At 38.3% G+C, this 20,340-nt stretch overlaps 1 protein-coding gene across 1 annotated transcript in view; it reads right to left on the minus strand.

Moving 5' to 3' along the window:
- Positions 1 to 17,376, minus strand: part of DCK (deoxycytidine kinase) — a 30,757-nt gene extending 13,381 nt beyond the window's left edge. Inside the window, exons 1-2 of the mRNA XM_006729329.3 lie at positions 17,104 to 17,376; positions 11,998 to 12,113 (exon numbers count right to left, since the gene is read on the minus strand). Coding sequence (XP_006729392.1) covers positions 11,998 to 12,113; positions 17,104 to 17,194 — 207 coding nt within the window. The 5' untranslated portion in view covers positions 17,195 to 17,376. The remainder of the gene's footprint in view (positions 1 to 11,997; positions 12,114 to 17,103) is intronic.
- Between the last annotated feature and the right edge of the window lie 2,964 nt (positions 17,377 to 20,340).

A 20,340-nucleotide genomic window follows, 5' to 3' on the forward strand; every position in this document is an offset into this window, starting at 1 on the left:
AAAAAAAAAAAAAAACTGGAGAGCATATGTCCCACCTAATGGAAACATGGGTGACTTCGTTCTACGTAATTTTTTTTTTTTTTAAAGATTTTATTTATTTTTTGACAGAGAGAGACACAGCGAGAGAGGGAACACAAGCAGGGGGAGTAGGAGAGGGAGAAGCAGGCTTCCCGCCGAGCAGGGAGCCCGATGCGGGGCTCGATCCCAGGATCCCGGGATCATGACCTGAGCCGAAGGCAGACGCTTAACGACGGAGCCACCCAGGCGCCCCGTTCTAGGTAATTTTTACTGAGAGGAACTATAGGCACAGTAGTGCTTGGTTTTCACATTAAAAAAAAATCTTTTTTTCATTTGAGTATAGTTGACACACAATGTTACATTAATTTCAGTTGTATAGCATACTGATTCAACAAATCTGTATCTTATACTGTGCTCACCACAAGTATATCTACCATCTGGCACCATACAATGCTATTACAATATAATTGACTATATTCTCTATGCTGTGCCCTTTATTCCTGTGGCTTATTCATTCCAGAACCAGAAGCTTGTATCTCCCACTCCCCTATACCCATTTTGCCCATCCCCCATCCTCCTCCCCTCTGGCAGCCAGCAGTTTGTTCTCTGTATTTATAGATTTGATTCTGCTTTTTGTTTATTTTTTTATTCATTTGTTTTTTTCAGATTCCACATATGCATGAAATAATATTTTTGCCTTTCTGACTTATTTCACATAACAATACCCTCTACCCACAAATTTTTGTTATTAGATTTTTATATAGTCTGATTAAAGTAGTTTACATTAGGGGATATCTAATTTAATATGTGGATTTTTTTTAAAGAGACCTGGTATTCTAAATGAATCTCTAATTTGTAAAATATATAGGAAATAATTTTGAGCATTTGAGGACTTCCATTGCTACTTCACTACTATGGGTCAAAGTCAATAAATCCTACCATTCTACACTTTCCAAATCAAAATAAGAGGATGAACAGAAAGAAGCCACTGATATTTCTTCCTTTTTGTGGCAATATTCTTTCTTTCTTTCACAGTAATAGAATATATTAGAATACTTTTAGAGTTGTCAGATTAAGAAAGAAAAAACAAAACCCAGGACCTCCAGTTAAATCTGAATTTCAGATAAATAAATAGCTTTTTAGTATAAGAATCTCCCAAATACCGCATGTACTTTAATTTAATATACAACACCTTATCTTCCCAACCCAGTGGACTTTCATCTTTGTTTTCTTATTTAATTCTTACACAAGCTTCATTTTTCCCATTATCATTCCCATTTTAATGATAAAGAAAAGTTTAGAAAAACTAAAGTGCTTTCTAAGATTACATGGCTAAATAATAGCTGAATTAGAGCTTATAAATATTTAGATTATCTGTAAAATTTTATTGCAACAGCATAAAATGTACTGAATTTCACCTACAATCTTATCATTAAGCATATGCTTCTTTTTTTTTAAGATTTTATTTATTTATTTGACAGAAAGAGAGATAGGGAGAGCAGGAACACAAGCAAGGGGAGTGGGCGAGGGAGAAGCAGGCTTCCCGGAGAGCAGGGAACCCCAATGTGCGGCTCCATCCCAGAACCCTGGGATCATGACCTGAGCGGAAGACAGACGTTTAACGACTGAGCCACCCAGGCGCACCCCCCTTTTTAAACTTTAAAAACCCATTTTATTAAGGAAAATAAAACCAATTCCAATTTTATGTATAAGGAAAAGGACAACCTCACATACCTTGGGATATGTCAGTCATTCTCACTTCCTAATATTCCTTCTCTCTAAATTCCAGTGACCCAACAGTAATCCCTAAAAGGATCAACACATGCCAAATCAAACATATAAACCTAATGCTTCCATTTACAGGAACCACATCCCACTATTATTAGTTCAACTGCAATTGCTTTAGCAAAGAAGAGCTTTTATTCATAGTCCAGACAACCAGAAGGGAAAACATCCTAGGAGAGAAGTCCTCCCTTTGTGAACTAGGAATGATCATTTCCCTGCCTGTCAGAAAACCAAGAATGAGCTCTGCCCTAACAGCTGATTATCTGGAATACTACTGTTTTTAAAAGAAAGACAGTTTATCCACCACGTGCACTGTAGGGTCAAATATTTATCCATAGTCCCAGACAAAAGGAAGAAATAAGGAGCTGTCTTCATAGATCCCTATGGTGGGCAAAGGATGCTTCCTCAGCTTGTAACATCAAGCTATATAAAGGTTCCCCCAAAAAGTCATATAAAGTCTTTAATCTTGTATAGTAACTTTCAAGGAATAAAATATGATGGCTTAATTCCTATTCTTAATCTTAGTCCAAATAAACACCCCTGAACGCTTCCTAGAAGTTCACGCTCAAAATAGGTGGTTTTCCTCTGGGGGAAAAAAATCCAGAAGTGTAAATATTGACCTCAAAGTTTCAGTTAAGAACTAAAAACCACACAACACATGGCACTGAGGCAGAATTTAAATTACATACCACAAACCACATAATTAACTGAATCTTCTTCCCAAAACTGAAAAAAAAAAAAGCATAAAATAGCAAGAAGCTAACTGTCAACAATAGGTCTGTTTAGAAAAAACTCAGCAGATGATGAACTGAAATAAGGGTGTAGTTAGTTGCCTTCCCAAACTGCTTGAAGAATAAATTTATTAAGTTTCATTAAAAAGGCTTTGTTAATTTAATTATAAACTGACTTTCCACTTATTCAGCATCCTCCAGGGGAAAAGTGTTTCATACAAGTGAATCTTTTCAGCTAAATGAAGTTTATCAACTTAACCACTTTTTTTATGTAGTTATTTTTACAGGGAGAAGACACTAGTATGTATTTTATTTTCCTACTCTTGTAAGGATAGCATTTTGAAAATTACTCAGTAATACACACTTACTCTTAGACAACTTTATAAATACCAACTGCTGGATTTTAAGCTTATGTGTAATTGTGCCTCCAATGTACACATAAAATATCAGGCACAAACTGTTCAAATTGCTATTCAACCTTATACTAAATGAGCCCAAATTGGTATTAGTTTTTAGTTCTTGTCTATTTTTCAATTTTTCTATTTCTTCCTTAGGTGTCCGGTCATCGACATAGCCATGTCTTTACAGTCCCTCCCTTGATAGCCCCTTCTAATCAGAAAATAAGTTTATTAGATTGTGTCAAAAGCGTTAAGTAGATACCCTATGAAGAAACCACATTAATTTTAATGCATAATTTTGTGACCTCCATTGGGGCCGCTCAAATGATTTGTTTCCTTCCTTTTTCTCAGCTTATTTATACACGCCTTATCTAGTACTTTCAACTATTACAGACATTCCCTCTTAAAAGAAAAGGTAATTAAATATGTGTTTTTAAAGCACACTTCCATCATGTATTGTCATTCAGAGTTCGGCAGACATAAAATAATTTGGTAAACTTTTTACCAATCAAAAAACATTTTCTCTTAACAAAACTTCTTCCTTTCTTGGATGTCAGCTCCTCCCGCTCAAAGAGGGTCTATGAGTAGACCAAAAAACATAAACATAAATGTACAATGTGAAAAAAACAAAAGAAAAACCAAAAAAACTCAATAAAACAGAAATACCAGGTCATATTAAATTTCTTTCAGTATTGACACCAGCTTTTAGACACTTGCCCAGTTCTTCAGAAAGGTGGTAGATGATTGTGGTTATTTTAAAGTAAATCAAATTCAAAAATAGCTTCAGGGGCAAAAAAGTGATATAAAGTAATGAAAAAAATGAAAAATAACAAAGTAAAATAGAGCCTTTATGCTTTCTCCCTTTGTACATTAAATTAACCAGAATATTAATGAGCTACAGTTGATTTCATGAGTTACAGTTGATTTCATGATAGGTGCTAGCATTTATCTGATAGCAAAGTAGACTCCAAGCTTAATCCTAACATCATTTAAAGAAGTTTTTTCACTTCCCTAAAGGAATTACCTATCTTTGATGCTAAAGTAGAGGGCAGGGTGGTAGTGGTATCCATGTATATACGGAATTCTCTGCAGTAAAAATGTTAATTCCAAACACAAAAATTTAAGTCTTGGATTAGTTTGCTCTAGGCCTGGTTACATTATCCCTGGCATACTTTTATAAAATGAATGTGCTTAGGACTGTGAGCCAAAGGTCATATTTAAGTTTTTCTAATAGTTTATTTTTTTTATCTCTTAGAAGTGGAAAATAGAGAATATTTGTTGAAGATCTCTTCCACATAAATTAATTAAACTTGGTACTTTTGAGTTTTAGTTACATTAAAAAAATAAACTTAAGGTACTCCTATTTAGAAATGTGTGTGTGGCAGACACTGTTATGTGTTCCCTAAAGCCACGTTGTTTCTCATCCTGGACACAAACTAAGTTTTACTTCCCAGCCTCCCTTGTAGTTGAGTGTGGCCATGTGACTCAGTTTCTAGTCAATGGAAGCAGGACAGAAACAATGTATACCATTTCTAGGCTTCACTCTAAAAACCTCTCAAATGTGATGTTTCCCTCTTTCTCCATCAGCTAGAAGTAAAAGACACCAAGATCCTAGAGCAGAGGCTCTCAACTTCAGCTCCAGGGCAGGGGTAACAAAGTATGGTCCCCATAACAGCCACATCAATAGCACTTGGGAACTTGTGAGAAATGCACATTTTTAGCACCCACCCACACCAGACCTATTAAATCAAAAACTGGGGGTAGGGCCCAAATATGTGATTTAACAAGTCTTCCAGGTCATTCTAATAAACATTAAAGTTTGAAGCACTGTTCTAGAGGTTCAATGAGCCACAATTTAGAAAGGGTATGAATCCCTGAGTCACAGCATGTAGGCTATCCACCAAACACCGTACTGTACTGTTCTCTGAGAAATAAAATTTTATTATTTTGAACTACAGAGATTTTAGAGCTCATTATAGCAGCAAGTATTACCTTAAATCTACCTGATACATACATTTAATAATATCTATTAGAAGTGAACTTGGTTTATCTGAAAAACACTTAGGATAAATTTGCAATGCACAGGGATAACAAAGTAAGTTACATATATAAAATGGGCTTGTTATATAGTAAGAAGTTTGAATCTTTTTTTTTGAAGAACTTGGAGAACAATATGCTAGGTGAAATAAGCCAGTCACAAAAGGACAAATACTGTGTGATTTCAATTACATGAGGGTATCTACAGTAGTCAAATTCAGGGGCACCTGGCTGGCTCAGTCAGTGGAGCATGCAACTCTTGATCTCGAGGTTGTGGGTTCAAGTCCCAGAGTGGATATAGAGATTACTTAAAAATAAAATCTTTAAAATTTAAAAAATAAAATCTTAAAAATTAATTAATTAATTAAAGTAGTCAAATTCATAGATATAAGAGAGAAGAACAGCAGTTCCCAAGGGTTAAGGGAAAGGGGCAAAGGAGAATTGTTTAATGAATATAGTTTTAGTTCTACGAGATGAAAAGATTCTAAAGATCTGTTTTACAACATTGTAAATACACTTAACACTACTGAACCGTATATTTAAAAATGGTTAAGATGGTAAAATTTATGATATGTGTTTTTACCACAATGAAAATATTAATCAAAAAAAGACTACATATCTCCTTTTACTGGCCTTTCCAATACTCTTTTACTCTTGCCCAAAGTAATTCCAAAGTCTACTACATGAAAATAATTTAGAGAACCAATATTGACTCATCACCCAGTTATAAAAATAATAGTTAGGGGCGCCTGGGTGGCTCAGTTGGTTAGGCGACTGCCTTCGGCTCAGGTCATGATCCTGGAGTCCTGGGATCGAGTCCCGCATCGGACTCCCTGCTCGGCGGGGAGTCTGCTTCTCCCTCTGACCCTATCCCCTCTCATGCTCTCTCTATCTCATTGTCTCTCTCAAATAAATAAATAAAAAAAATCTTTAAAAAAAAAAAATAATAGTCAGGTAGTTGCTCTAAAAATATAAATGCTTAAATTAAAACTAAATAAAAAATCTGCAGTACAATTTTACAGCTCTCAACATGTTAGTTGTTGTCTGAGTTTAACTACACCAAATTAGAAAATTAACCATAAGCCAGGATATCATTTTCTAGTTTTTCAGGGTAATCTAAAAGCCCATACAAAATGCTTTCTTTTGATTCTATGCATGAAGTTTTGGAGACTACAATTTGCTGGGGTTTTTGTATGCAACTATGAATGTTAAGAATAAAATACATATTAAAAATTCATCCAAGAAAACACTGTGTATCATCTTTACCAACTTGAGTGTAATTTTATCAGTTTTTCCCCTCTGAAAAGGATCCAGATAAAAAATGTGAATGCCTCAGAGTCAAATTATATTATGTAAAAGTTGATAGACTATCTCTAGAAAGCAGCTTAGCTATACTTATTTTTAAAAATCTATAGTGTTGGGCCTACCTAACTTCACTTTTGGAAATTTGTCTTAAATAACCCAGAATGCAGATTTAACCACAAAGATTTTATCACATTACTAAGCAAATAGGGTATCGTTCCACTATTATTAGGCATTTATATTATATAAATACTGGTACATGGACACAATAAGTTAGGCTGCCTTTAGAAATCATTTACAGAATGTCATTTTTAATTACCTTTGATATAAGCATTATGGGGAGGAAAAAAACAAAGCACAAAATTGTTTACGGTTGTGCCAAGTAACATCTGTAGTCTTCTCTGGGTAATAAGATTGCAGGCAAGTTTTATTTCCTTCCTTTGGTAGTCTATGATATTTTCTTAACTTCAAACAATGAACATGTATTACTGTATAATATTTTTAAAAATTATGTCCCCCCCCCACTGCCAATATTAGATATAGTAAATTACTATCATAAGATACATATAGGGTGGTGGGATAACAAATAAGTTTTACTCTGTTTCTGGCATTCATATCTGTAATTCTGTAACTCACTTCATGATAGAATACTTCATTATTTTGCAGAAAGCACAAATTATTGTCAAGATAAGTGAAAACCAGTAATATCGAGTAAAGATACAAAATCATTTATCTTTTAATTCTAATCTAACCTCTGTAAACAATGCAAAAAAGCCGAATTAAGTTCAATCAAAAAAGATTAGAATCTACCAAACAAGATAATCACAAAATAGCCAACAAAAGTTATCAGGTAATTTCAGAAGGTATGAGAAGTACTTTATCAAGCATTCCTAATTTTCAAGAATGACTTATCAAAAGATGCTGTTATTTGAAAAACAAGTATATTTTATCCCTTCTTTATCATAGTTCTAATTTCCAGTAGCTCCTTAGTGGTAAAAAAGTGTTGGATAAAAGTAAAATAATGCTTCACAATTAAGAACAAAGATCCCCTAAGACTTCAGCTCAATAAGAAAAACAGGACAGAGCAGAGATATGTTCTTAAGAATTTGTCCATCTCAAAAATAAGCTAAAAGGAAGTAATTAAATCAAAGCTTTGGGCCTAAATAATAATATAAACCACCAAACAAGCAACTATTTGAAATAAACCTTTAATTCAAAGATTGATGATCATCTGGGTGGCACCTTTAAAGATAATCTTACCATGGGAGGGGAAAGGAGGGAAGGCTACATAATCTTTTTAGGTACTCTGCCTCATTATTTTGCTAAAATTGGTGCAGCTTATCAATACTGTAGCAACATTTCAGCCACTAGGTGGCAAGTAAAAAAAATGAAACAGCTAAAAAACAAAATGCAAGCAAAGCATGCAGGTGCAAATTAAGTTACTGACTAGGGTAAGAGATCAAAGGTACCAACAACCCAACTCTTCCAATTCTACAGCAACTGCCAAGAAGTGTGATTAAATGAAGAACATCCAAAGTAGGACTGGCCTTGCCAAGGTTTGGTCTGAAGACCGTCTTCTAAGAAAATTGAGATTTGGACTGTGAGTGATTCACACTATAAGGCCAAGGAAACAATCAGAAATGAGTCTGGGGAAGAAGGGCTCAAAGATGAAGGAAGAAAATCCCATTTCTTGAGTTTAGTGGAGGTGTGGAATAAAAGAAGAAAATATCCAAAGCTAGAGAGAACCCACCCACCACCATCCTCACACTCCACAACCTTATCTCCAAAATACTATCCACACTGTCTGAAATGCCACCTAGAAGTACAGAACGCTAACAACATAAACAGACCCCAATATATACACAAAAATAAAACTATTCTCCAAGAATATGCACCAATTAAGGTTATCAAATTTTAATATCATGGAGACATGACTAGATTACAGTAAACTGTATGATGAACATATGGGTTCATCTACACGGTAGTTATAACGGTCAATTTGGAATTTTGACTCCAGTACATGGGAAGAAAATGCCCCACCCATAAACATGAGTATCAGATTCGTGAAACCAAGAGTCTTAAAACAGAGACAGATGCATCAATGTGTCACAGTCTGATGACATCAGTCATTAAGATAATATAACTAATTCCCCTGGGCTCTGATTCTAAGCTTAATAGACAACCTGCTTATTATAAATTTGTCTTCCCATATATATTAATGCAATGTTTTCTACCTTTCCTCTCCAACATAACTAAAGGGGTCAATATAATCCCAACACTAACAGTGATTCACTAGGGCAGTCATTTTTAACCAGGAGGCATTCCACATATTAAAATTCCCAAGGGATTGTTTATCATTTTATAAAACACCCTAAAACTGTGAGATTCTTATGAGTTCCTTCCACTGGTTGAGAATTATGGACCTCCACAGAGAATAAATTGACCTAATTTGGTGAATCTGATAATTACATTTCTCTCTACAAATTAAAATTTTTGGCATTTTGGTTTTTATATATCAGTTTCTGCACCCCAGATTAATTATAGGTATACTGAAAGGCAGAGATGTCTCTTTGATGTGCCAAAGAATCAGTTACACATATTGAATATAAGTTAGAAGCTTATGACACTGAAACCAGAATGGGCCTTAAATGGAGGTTAACTAATCCAATCTAGTCTAACATTCTCTCAATGAAAGAATCCCTTCTGTATTTCTGACATTGGTTTACTTGGTCTACTTCCTACCTAACACCTGAGAAATAACTGCACTGATAGTTTACCCCAAAAATGAGGGGGAAAGAGGTGTTTTTAGAACATATATATCTCTTTTTTTTTTTTTTTAAGATTTTATTTATTTGACAGAGACACAGCAAGAGAGGGAACACAAGCAGGGGGAGTGGGAGAGGGAGAAGCAGGGAGAGGGAACACAAGCAGGGGGAGTGGGAGAGGGAGAAGGAGGGAGAGGGAACACAAGCAGGAGGAGTGGGAGAGGGAGAAGCAGGTTTCCCACTGAGCAGGGAGCCCAGGGGCTCGATCCCAGGACCCCGGGATCATGACTTGAGCCGAAGGCAGATGCTTAACAAATGAGCCACCCAGGCACCCCATATATATATATATATATATATATCTCATTTCTAAAGGTAAGCAAACCTGAGCAGGGCACTTCAGTGAAAGAGGCCACAAGACATACTTTGGAAGATAAAAATGCAGAGTGGAGGAAAGACAGAACACCCAAAGGAAAATGACAAAATGACCTGAACAGGGACTTCACAAAAGAAATCCAAATGGCAAATAAATTAATTAAATAAAGGAACACAATCTCATAAGCAATCAAAAAAATACAAATTAAAAACATAGGGGCGCCTGGGTGGCTCAGTCGTTGGGCGTCTGCCTTCGGCTCAGGTCATGATCCCGGGGTCCTGGGATCGAGGCCCGCATCGGGCTCCCTGCTCAGTGGGGAGTCTGCTTCTCCCTCTCCCTCTCCCCCTGCTTGTGTTCCCTCTTTCACTGTGTCTCTCTCTGTCAAATAAATAAATAAAAATTAAAAAAAAAATTAAAAACATAAAAGATATTAAACACCCAACAGAATGGCAAAAATTAGGAAACTGGATAATAACCGCTTTGGAAAATAGGCATCATACAAATAGCCCACCAACCAGGGATTTTACTTCTTATTCCTAGAGAAACTCTTGCATGCGTGCACCAGGATTCATGTTCATAATAGGGCTGTTTTTACAGAAACTAAATTAGAAATCACTCAAAAATTGGTCAAAAGTATAGAATAGACAAATAGCCATGTGTGAATACAACTGAATACTATCTGGGAATGAAAATGCACAAACTGCAACCGTATGCAAAAATATAGACAAATTTCATAGACTTAATAATCAAAAAAAGAAAGAAGAAAAAGATTGCAAACAGGTGATTTCATTTATATAACATTCAAAAACAGACAAAACTAAATTATATTTCTTAGAGATATGTTCACATACAGTCAAATTATTTTTAGAAAGCAGAGGAAGTATTATTGCAGGAGTTATTTTATGTGATTGATTACCCCTAGCAGTTGTTACCCTAGGAAAGGAGATACTGTGACCTAAGGACAAACAGGGACTTCTAGAATATCAGTAATATTCTATTTCTTGACCTGGCTAATGATTAGCTTTCCAATTGTTCTTCAAACTATACGTAAGTTTCCTATACTTGTCTATAGTTATATCATGTGTCAATAAAAAATGTTGAAAGAAAGGGCACCTGGGTGGCTCAGTTGGTTAAGCGACTGCCTTCGGCTCAGGTCATGATCCTGGAGTCCCAGGATCGAGTCCCACGTCGGGCTCCCTGCTCAGCAGGGCGTCTGCCTCTCTCTCTGACCCTCCCCCCTCTCATGCTCTCTATCTCATTCTCTCTCTCAAATAAATAAATAAAATCTTAAAAAAAAAAAATGTTGAAAGAAAGAGGCAAATAAATTTGCCCACTTTAAAATTCTACTTAAGGCTAATCTTGCCTTTCCCCACAGACCAGACTAAAATTCTATTTCTTAAAAAAGTGGAGTCCATATGGAAAGGAAGTCCCTTCAAGATTTAATCCTGAATTATTCTAAGGATCAGAGTGTACTAAGCTGCACCCCTAAAGTTAACTATGCTTGACAAATCAGTGTGTGAGAAAATATTTTTGGTTATCTAAACCATATATCCTCAAAGTCTACAGAATATCTCGCTAATGATCTACATTTTAAATACTCAATTATTATTCCCAGATTCCCTTATACCAACAGCTAAATTTGAAAAAATAGACATTTTTGTTCAATCCTCCATCTTCCTCAATTCTAACAAAGTAAGTTTCTAGAACACATTTCCATTTTGAAGATTTCTGCTATGCTGCTTTCAATTTCAAGTCTCATTTCTCCAGAAATGAAATCTTAGCAATCAGATCTCTTTCCTTCATACACATACAATAAAAAATTTTGCAAAAAAAAACAAAATTTAACTGTTATTCCTTCTTTCTTATTTGCAATGTAGAATGGAAAGTCCTGGGAAATTGAGTTGTGTCCAGGGTGAAAGTCTGGCAAGAATGAAAAGTACAAAGAAATAAGAAGATAAATGCTTCTCTCTAATACAGAAGACTCAAAAGGTAAACTGATAGGGGCACCTGGCTGGCTCAGTTGTTTTAAGCGGCTACCTTCGGCTCAGGTCATGATCTCAGGATCCTGGGATCGAGCCCCATATCGGGGGGGGGGGGGGGTCCCTGCTCAGTGGGGAGCCTGCTTCTCCCTCTCCTCCCCGTTCCTGCTCTCTCAGTGTCTCTCCCTCTTTCAAATAAATAAATGAAATCTTTATTTAAAAAAAAAAGGTAAACTAATAAAATTCAGTTACTGGGTAGTTTTTTTGGTCTTTGTTTTCCTTGTTCGCTTGTTTTTAAACAAAATGTAAAAAGCTACTCAAGGAATTTAATTTGCCATTAGATTTTTTTAACTTTTTAATTGATTTTTAAAAACTCTTAAAATTCTACTTAGATGCAATGAGTACATAAATCTTAAGTGCACAGCTCAATGAATGTTTATACACACACACACACACATATACACACACATCCATGTATGAAGATGAAGATACAGACTTAAAGCTAGATGTGAAAATGTTATTAGGAAAAAAACCCAAAAACCCAAAAGGTTAAATACCACTGGTCCTCTAAAGCAATAGATATTTATTTAGTTAATTTTTTTTTCATACCTCATAGTCACCTTGAGCACTTTGAACATTGCACCACCTGGCAACAGGTTCAGGAACCACTTCCCAATCCTCGCAGACCTGTTTTAGGATATTCACAAATGTTGTCTTCCCTGAAGCTGTTGTGAGAGGAAAAGGAAAATTAAAGAAGGAGACTAAGAAGGAGACTTAGAAAAAAAAAAAAGTCAAAATAGACATCAGCTTTTTCAAAATTTATACTAGCAAACAATACAAAAAACAAAAATACTCAATTTCCCAAACTTTCTCTTTAGATGTGTTTCAGTGAAAACTAAAAGGGTCCCCACCCACTTGTATTAAGCACATTTGTTATTGTTTTTAGTTTATCAAAGCCACGGAATAGAAGAATTTAAAATCTGGTGTAACTTTGGCAACGTGTCATGGCAGAAAAAAAAAAAATCCTAGTCCTAGCCTCACTTTCCTTAACTAAGTAATTAGAGATAACTGTGGGAAATGGTTAAGGCTATTCTTCCACTTAATTAGATATGTGATTGTGGGCAAGTCACTGAATCTCTCTGAGCCTGTTTCTTCATAATACAATGGAAATAATAATACCCTCTTTATGGAAACTGTTGTGATAAACAAGCTATGACTACAGTGACAATCATTATAGGCTCTTGCATTTTCAAAATTTTTCTGTCTACTGGCTCTATTCTCTGTTTACAAACTTAAGTCTTTCCTATCTAAAACCAACTTAGAAACAGCCAAATGAACTATAAAATCAATATAAAGATGTATCCAATACCCAGAGTTTTACAATGAGAATTAGTATGATTATATGACACTAATTATATAACTATACAACATTAAGCCATAGTACCTAACAGAAATCATAAAAACAGTTTTGCAAAGACCCTTATAAGGAATAGCCATGTTTTCTCTGCTTCACTTTCATGGTTCTGTGCACTTATCCAACCCTTTAAAAAAAAGTTGTATGTACATTGCTCCTCTCTGATCATTCACTAGTTTCTGAGACACCTATATGGAAAATAACGTAAATAGTTCAGGTATAATCAGGACATATTATATTCACTATTTTAATATTACTTGGGAATACATTCCATTTAACAGTAGGGAAAGTCTTAACCTAGAATTTTACAGGGTGTAGCAACAATCCCAATGACCACCACACCCTTCTTATCTGAAGTCACCAAAAGTGGTTATATTAGACATCTCTGGTCAACATAATGTGTCTCTCTATGTGTCTCCATATGTATATAAAAATACACACACATAGATTAAAATATAAAAAAGCATCTTCTGTAAGCTTACAAGGAAAGCTTCCTCATCCTTATAAAACGGGATCCAAAGAGGGCAAAAAGAACTTACTTTTGACTTGAATAACTATATTCAAACCTAGGACATTACATAGGCAATAGAAAAGAAGAAAAAAACCAGAACTTTAACAGATCACACATAGAGGGACGCCTGGGTAGCTCAATCAGTTGAGTGTCTGACTCTTGGTTTTGGCTCAGGTCATGATCTCATGGGTCATGGGATCAAGCCCCATGTCAGGAATCAAGCTCAGTGGGGAGTCTGCTTGAAGATTCTCTCCCTCTGCCCCTCTCCCCCACTTTCTCTCTCAATAAATTTTTTTTTTTTTTTTAAAAAGATCACACATAGAGCAAAAACAGGGATGGGGAGGAAGGGGGTCAATAAGAAGGTAATATAGAAAAGAGAACTGCTGAGAAGCAAAACAAAGTCATATTATCCCCACAGGATAGGAGAAAAGGTATTAAGGATAAACTAGATGACCATTAGATTTAATCATGGGAAAAAGACTGGTACCGCAGATTTCGTATGGAGCATTTAGAATGGTAAGCAGAAGCATATAAAATGATCACTAGACATTCACTGAGGTAGACAGAAGAAGGAAAGGAAAACATGATGTTCAGAAAGAGGATCCAATCTGGACACCTGGGTGGCTCAGTTGGTTAAGTGTCTGCCTTTGGCTCAGGTCATGATCCCAGCGTCCTGGGATCGAATCCCACATCAGGCTCCTTGCTCAGTGGGGAGCCTTCCTCTCCCTCTGCCTGCTGCTCCCCCTGCTTGTGCTCTCTCTCTCTGACAAAAAAGTAAAATCTTTAAAAAAAAAAAAAAAAGAAAGATGATCCAAGGAACACATGAAAAAATCAGGCATCAGCCAGAGTCTGAAAGCATTTAAAGCTAGAACATTCAGCTGTCTTCTGACATGCCTACAAACAGAAAAATTTCATGTGATCATACTCCAAAATTTTAAGAGCAAAAACAGCTATTCTTTAAAATTACTCTTCAGTTCAAGCAGAGTAACAACAGTTACCTGTAGTTCCCAATCAAATTAATATCTAGTTCCTTAACTTTTTGGGGGGAAAGTGGGGAGCTAGAAAATAAGCCAATTAATAAATTAATATTCTATGAAAGCAAAGGAGAACAAGGACCAAAGACACTGATGTTAATACTTTAAAAGTCATGGGACCTAACAGAATTACTAATGCCAACCAGGTATTACGATGCCAAAAATCATCTATACAAACTATTAAGATGAAAAGAAGCAGGGAGGGCCTCCATAAATCTAATACAAGGGAGTATTTTAGCAACAGAGAACATGAGAAGATAAGTTACTGAGTATAAAACTAAAATGACCAAAGTTTAAATTCTAGGAATCACTAAATAGTCTTCTACACACATATTAGCAATTTGTACATTTATACTTATTTGGGTCTGGCAAATAAGGTGGAAGGGACAGGAACAATAGTGCTAGCACATTAACAGCAACTGACAAAGCCTCAGCATCAGGAAGACAGTAAGTGGTAAGGGCGCCTGGGTGGCTCAGTAGGTTAAGCGACTGCCTTCGGCTCAGGTCATGATCCTGGAGTCCCGGGATCGAGTCCCATACCGGGCTCCCTGCTTGCCAGGGAGTCTGCTTCGCCCTCTGACCCTCCCCCCTCTCATGTGCTCTCTCTCTCATTCTCTCTCTCTCAAATAAATAAATAAAATCTTAAAAAAAAAAAAAGTAAATGGTAAGGAACATAACCCATCTAAATAGCAAATTGTTATCTTACAGAAACATCCAGTGTTACCAAATCTTCAGATATTTTAAGAAATGCCAAGAATCTAGATGTTCACAAGAAATCTCAAAATTTTTAAATGCTAGTAATTCATTAAAATTTTTTTTTCAAATCTATGCAGGCCACTATTGTGCAAATGCAAGCCACCAGTTTGCAACTCCTTCCAGTGTAGGTAATGGAGAAATCAGAGAATTTTAAGTAGGGGATAACACAATTAGATTTGTATATAGAAAGTCTGCTCTGGAGCTAGTTAAGAGAAACTGGAGATGGGGTGACATATTAGGAAATTATTTCAGGTGCTGGGAAGATTAAAGATGCTTGGGGAGTAGTAACTTTCTAGATATGATATGTTGCTTAATTGGATTTAAGAAAGGGAAGGGGATTAATTCATTGTGGTATTGATCTGAAGGGTTGTTCATTTAAATTTACTTTTGAAATGGCTGCTCAACTACTTCCTCCTTTACATATGTTCTTCTTTATCCAATATGTAGCTATGAGGAACCCTACTAGTAAACTGAATTCAACTTCAAAGAACTTATCATAAGAGGAAATGAGAGTCTATTATAGGGACCTTTTACACTGGTGCCTGAATACTGGAGCAAGGCAACAAGATCTCCTCTTTAAGAGCGTGTTCAGCAATTTTCTACTCCTTGGAATGCTGCTATAGCATCTGCTTTGCCCCATCTTTTTAAAGAAGTACAAGAGCTTTGAATGTGGTAAGAATTAAAAAACATTTGCTGTATGCATGAATGGCCAGTACCCAACTTGGAGCCAAAAAAATTCTATCAGAACAGGAAGTGTCAGACATAGGTTTCCTGTGGTAGGAAATACAGAAGAATTTAAGTTCAGATGTACCTTGCAAAATGACATGCATGGTATAGTCTGCCCTCATCTGGGTTAGGAACAGAAACAGTACTGGTCTTTGAATAAAAAGCCAGTGTTTACTTGGATGTGGGAGCAGGGGTGAGGAACGCCATGATATTAAGATCATTAAAAAAAACTCTTCCCTTGGGGCCCCTGGGTGGCTCAGTCGTTAAGCTTCTGGCTTCGGCTCAGGTCCTGATCCCGGCATCCTGGGATCGAGCCCCGTATCAGGTTCCCTGTTCCGCGGGAAGCCTGCTTCTCCCTCTCCCACTCCCCCTGCTTGTGTTCCCTCTCTCACTGTGTCTCTCTCTGTCAAATAAAGAGAATCTTTAAAAAAACAAACAAACAAAAAAAACCTCTTGCCTTGTACTTCAATGTTTAGAGCCATTTTATCCATAATCGTTAAAACTGGAAATCATCCAAATGTTCACAATTGGGAAGAGATAAACTGTGGTATATCCATGCAATGCAATACTACTCAGCAAAAAAAGAGAACTACAGATACAAGCAATATGCTAAAATAAAAGAAGCGTTATGCTAAATAAAAGAAGCGAGACACAAAAGGCTACATACTCTGTCGTTCCATTTATAAGACATTCTGGAAAAAGGCAAAACTTACAGAAACAGAAACCAGATCAGTGGTTGCCAAGGGGTAGGAATGCAGAGGGAGCTGACTACAAAAGAGCACCAGGGAACTTTTTGAGGTGATAAAAATGTACTGAATCTTCATCATGATGGTAGTAAAAGAGCATTATATGTTTGTCATACCTCATTGAAGAGGACACCTAAAAAAGGATAATTTAATGTATGTAAATTACACCTCAAGAACACACACACACACACCCTCAATACAAAAACCAAACCAAAAACAACCCTTCCCTTTGCGCAATTCCAACAAGGGGAGGAAACTGGCCCAAAGTGCACCTTAACGAGGCCTGAAGGCCCGGGCGTGCACGACCTGACGCCCTGGGGCCACCGCCACCCTGGGGGAACGGGACAGAAGCTGGGCAGGACAGGGCAAAATGATTTCGGAGCGAAGGGAATTCGAGGCCGTGTCCGCATCTACATAGCCAGGCTGGAAGAAAGCCCTCACTGAGGAGCAGCAGAGATGCAGCGAAGGAGCGCTGCTGCCGCCGCCGCGGCTCCCCGTGCTTTGGGAACATTTCCCGAGGCTCCTCACCGATGTTCCCTTCGATGGCAATTTTCTTGATGCGGGTCCCCTCAGAGCCAGTCGCGGGATATGGGCAGCTCCTCTTCGGTGGGGTGGCCATTCTGGTCTTGTGGCGGCCCGGAGCGCATCCAGCAGGGAGGGCTGGGAAGTGGCCACAGGTGCGCGCGCTGATGCTCACACCACTGCCGAACGTGACCTGACACGCAAGCTGAGCTGCCGCCTGCAGCAGGTTCTCCAGCCGCCGGGTCCTGGGGTTTGATTTTGGCGCGCGGAGGCAGCTGCCGATGGGGGCGGGACTGCGGCGCGGCCGCCCGCCCAGCCGGGAAGCCACGCCCCTTCCCTCTCCCCGAGCTGGCGAAGCCCCTCGGCCTTCGACGCCGCGGGCGGGGCCTCTGCGTGCGCGCCCGGCACGTCGGGTTACGCGGGAACACAGGGGGGGACCGCGCGCGCAATGGAGCGCCTCTTCACGGGACTCGGGGCGGGCGTTCCGGAGAGCTGTGGAACCAAGGGTGACCGCCGAAGCTGGAGGGCGAGCGAGGGCAGGGGGTGCCACCTGCCTTCGTCACCAGGTGTGGGCCGGCCCCGACTTTGGAGAACTGGCCTTTCCAGTGGGGCCTGTGGAGATAAACAGAGCGTCTGGAACAGAACTGACTGGGAAGCTGTATGAGGTGGAAAAATCAAACGGGTTACCCTGTGTAGTCAGCCTGGAGGACAACCATCAGGCTAAAGTGCCGCTGGGCACCCCAGCCCTCAGGAAATGTATGGCACTCTTGCTGCGTGCCAGGCACTGTTTTGAGAGCTGTTCTTGAAATAACTCGCAGTCCAGTGTGGGAAGTCCCACCATTAGCCCGATTTATCAGTGAGGAAACAGGCACTGAGAGGCCACTTGTTCAAAGTCTCAAAGGCAGTGAGTGGATCTGATAGGAATTTACGCAGTCAGACGCCACTCCACAGCAAGCTTTTCCTGATCTCAAACCCGTCTCCATTTGAGTCCCATTTATGTTGAAAGAGAATATGCCACCCCAAAATATGCCACTACGGCATAGAGATTATTTCGAAGTAAAGGTACTTTAGAAATAGTGCAAGGACACTCTGCCCCTCCTTTGTCCCCACTAAAAGGAGATGAATCTATGTGAAAGGTATCCTCCCTGTACCAGAAGGGTAGAAGGCCTCCTTATGGCCAGATAGGGAATTTAGGGCCGAGGAGGCCTATTAACAAACCTTGCTACTTCACCATTTTATTACCCCAAACCCAAACCCCTTTGTCTTGTCAATTCTAATTTATTGTTTGTCTAAAAGATACAATGACCTACTTTGGTCATTCCTTTGAATTTCCTATGTTTATGGAGCTTCTCTCTCTCTATATATATATATAGAATTAAATTTGGTTTCCTCCTGTTGATCTGTCTTGTGTCAATGCAACTATTAGATCAGGAAAAGAACTTAGAAGGGAAGAAGGGAAAAATTTTCTGCTCCTACAATGCTATGCGGAAGTTACCACACTGGGTGGGTTTCTGTTCAGCATGAATATAGATAGCTTAATTTTGCATGCCCTACGCCTGGCACATAGTTAACAAATGCTGAATTTTTGAATGCACACCTCTGTGCCATGAACTTTGCTAGAAGACTTATCTAGCTGGGATAGATACAGTGTAGAAACACCCAGAATTTGGGGCGCCCGGGTGGCTCAGTCATTGGGCATCTGCCTTCGGCTCGGGTCATTGTCCCAGGATCCTGGGATCAAGCTCCACCGGGGGCCTGCTTCTCCCTCTCCCACTCCTCCTGCTTGTGTTCCCTCTCTCGCTGTGTCTCTGTCAAATAAATAAATAAAATCTTAAAAAAAAAAAAAAACCACCCAGAATTCATTTTTAATCTTGGCAAAGATCTAGTAAACACACTACCCAGTCTAGAAGTTCCTGAGTTCAAATGGTCTACAGAAACCAAAGGCCGTGTTACTTTTTTTACCTTGCAATTACCATCAGACCTGAAATGCATCTTAATGGTAGAGTCAGAAGGGGTGTAAACGGTGAATCCATTCTGAGAAACAGAAGGCAGAAATCAAAATGTGAATTCATGGGGAATTCTAGAATAAAAACAGCAAAAATCATTTTGTTAATATCTCTGTAATTATTTTATTATGTTTATTACTTTTGTTTATCCCCCTAGGGATTAGCAGCAGGATCCTTGAAATGAAAAAGCCTGAACACTTGTCATCGGGGATGGTAAGGAAGCCAGGGAAGCCACAGGGTGTTATATTCCACACCCAAGCTTAGAAAACCCATGAAATGGTAAAGATATTGGCAGTACAGAGAGAGGAGTAAGGCAGGGTGAATGAGACCTTCAAACAGGAGGAAAGTAGAAGAAAAGAAATTCCATATGGAACTGATAAAGATGTGTAGGTTTGAGAAATAGGAAAACCCGTGTGGTTTCCACAAAAGAAAAGTAGTATAATGCAGAGATTGAGGGGTTTAAGCAGTGGAAAATTAAAAACTGGTTTCAAATTCCAGCTCTGCCAGATTCTGGCTGTGAGAACTTGAGTTCCTCAAAGCTTGAAAGTGTTCCTTAAAAACACGAAGTCGATGGGGCAGAGAGGGAAACCCGGCTTTCCTGGCATCAGGTTCAGCATAATTTACCATTTTCCTAAATAACCTTTGTATAATGCAAGGAAGAGATAAGAGAAAAGCACTTTTAAAATCTCCTTGATTTTTGGGGCACCTCAGTGGCTCAGTCAAGTAACTCTTGGTTTCAGCTCAGGTCGTGATCTCAGGGCCCTGATCTCAGGGTCATAAGATAGAGCCCTGCATTGGGCTCCGGGGTTGGCCCAGAGTCCGCTTGAGATTCTTTCCTCCTCTGTTCCTCCTTCTGCTTGCACTCTCTCTCTAAAATAAATAAAATCTTGAAGAAAAAAAATTCCTTGATTTTATCCACAACCCCTTATCTGAAACCCTTGCAGCCAGATGTTTCAGAATGCAAAAATTTTTGGATTTTAGAAAAGAAATTTACAATCGTGTAGTACATATATATATAACCATCCCTTGCCCTCCTGCAGAGGTGTTAAATACACCGATAATTTGCAGTGAAACACAGATTTCCCATTAGGTGGGATAAAAACTATTAACTTCAGAACAGGTTAAGTTTGCACTAAATTCAAGAAAATACTTTGTTTTCCAAGCTTTTCAGATTTTGGAATTGCAGATAAAAGACCGGGAACACCCAGCCAGTCATGAGCATGCCACCATCTTCACC

This window comes from Leptonychotes weddellii, chromosome 2 (genome assembly GCF_054177405.1).
Source record: "Leptonychotes weddellii isolate Sample4059 chromosome 2, ASM5417740v2, whole genome shotgun sequence".
In the NCBI taxonomy this organism is placed as follows: Eukaryota; Metazoa; Chordata; class Mammalia; order Carnivora; family Phocidae; genus Leptonychotes; species Leptonychotes weddellii.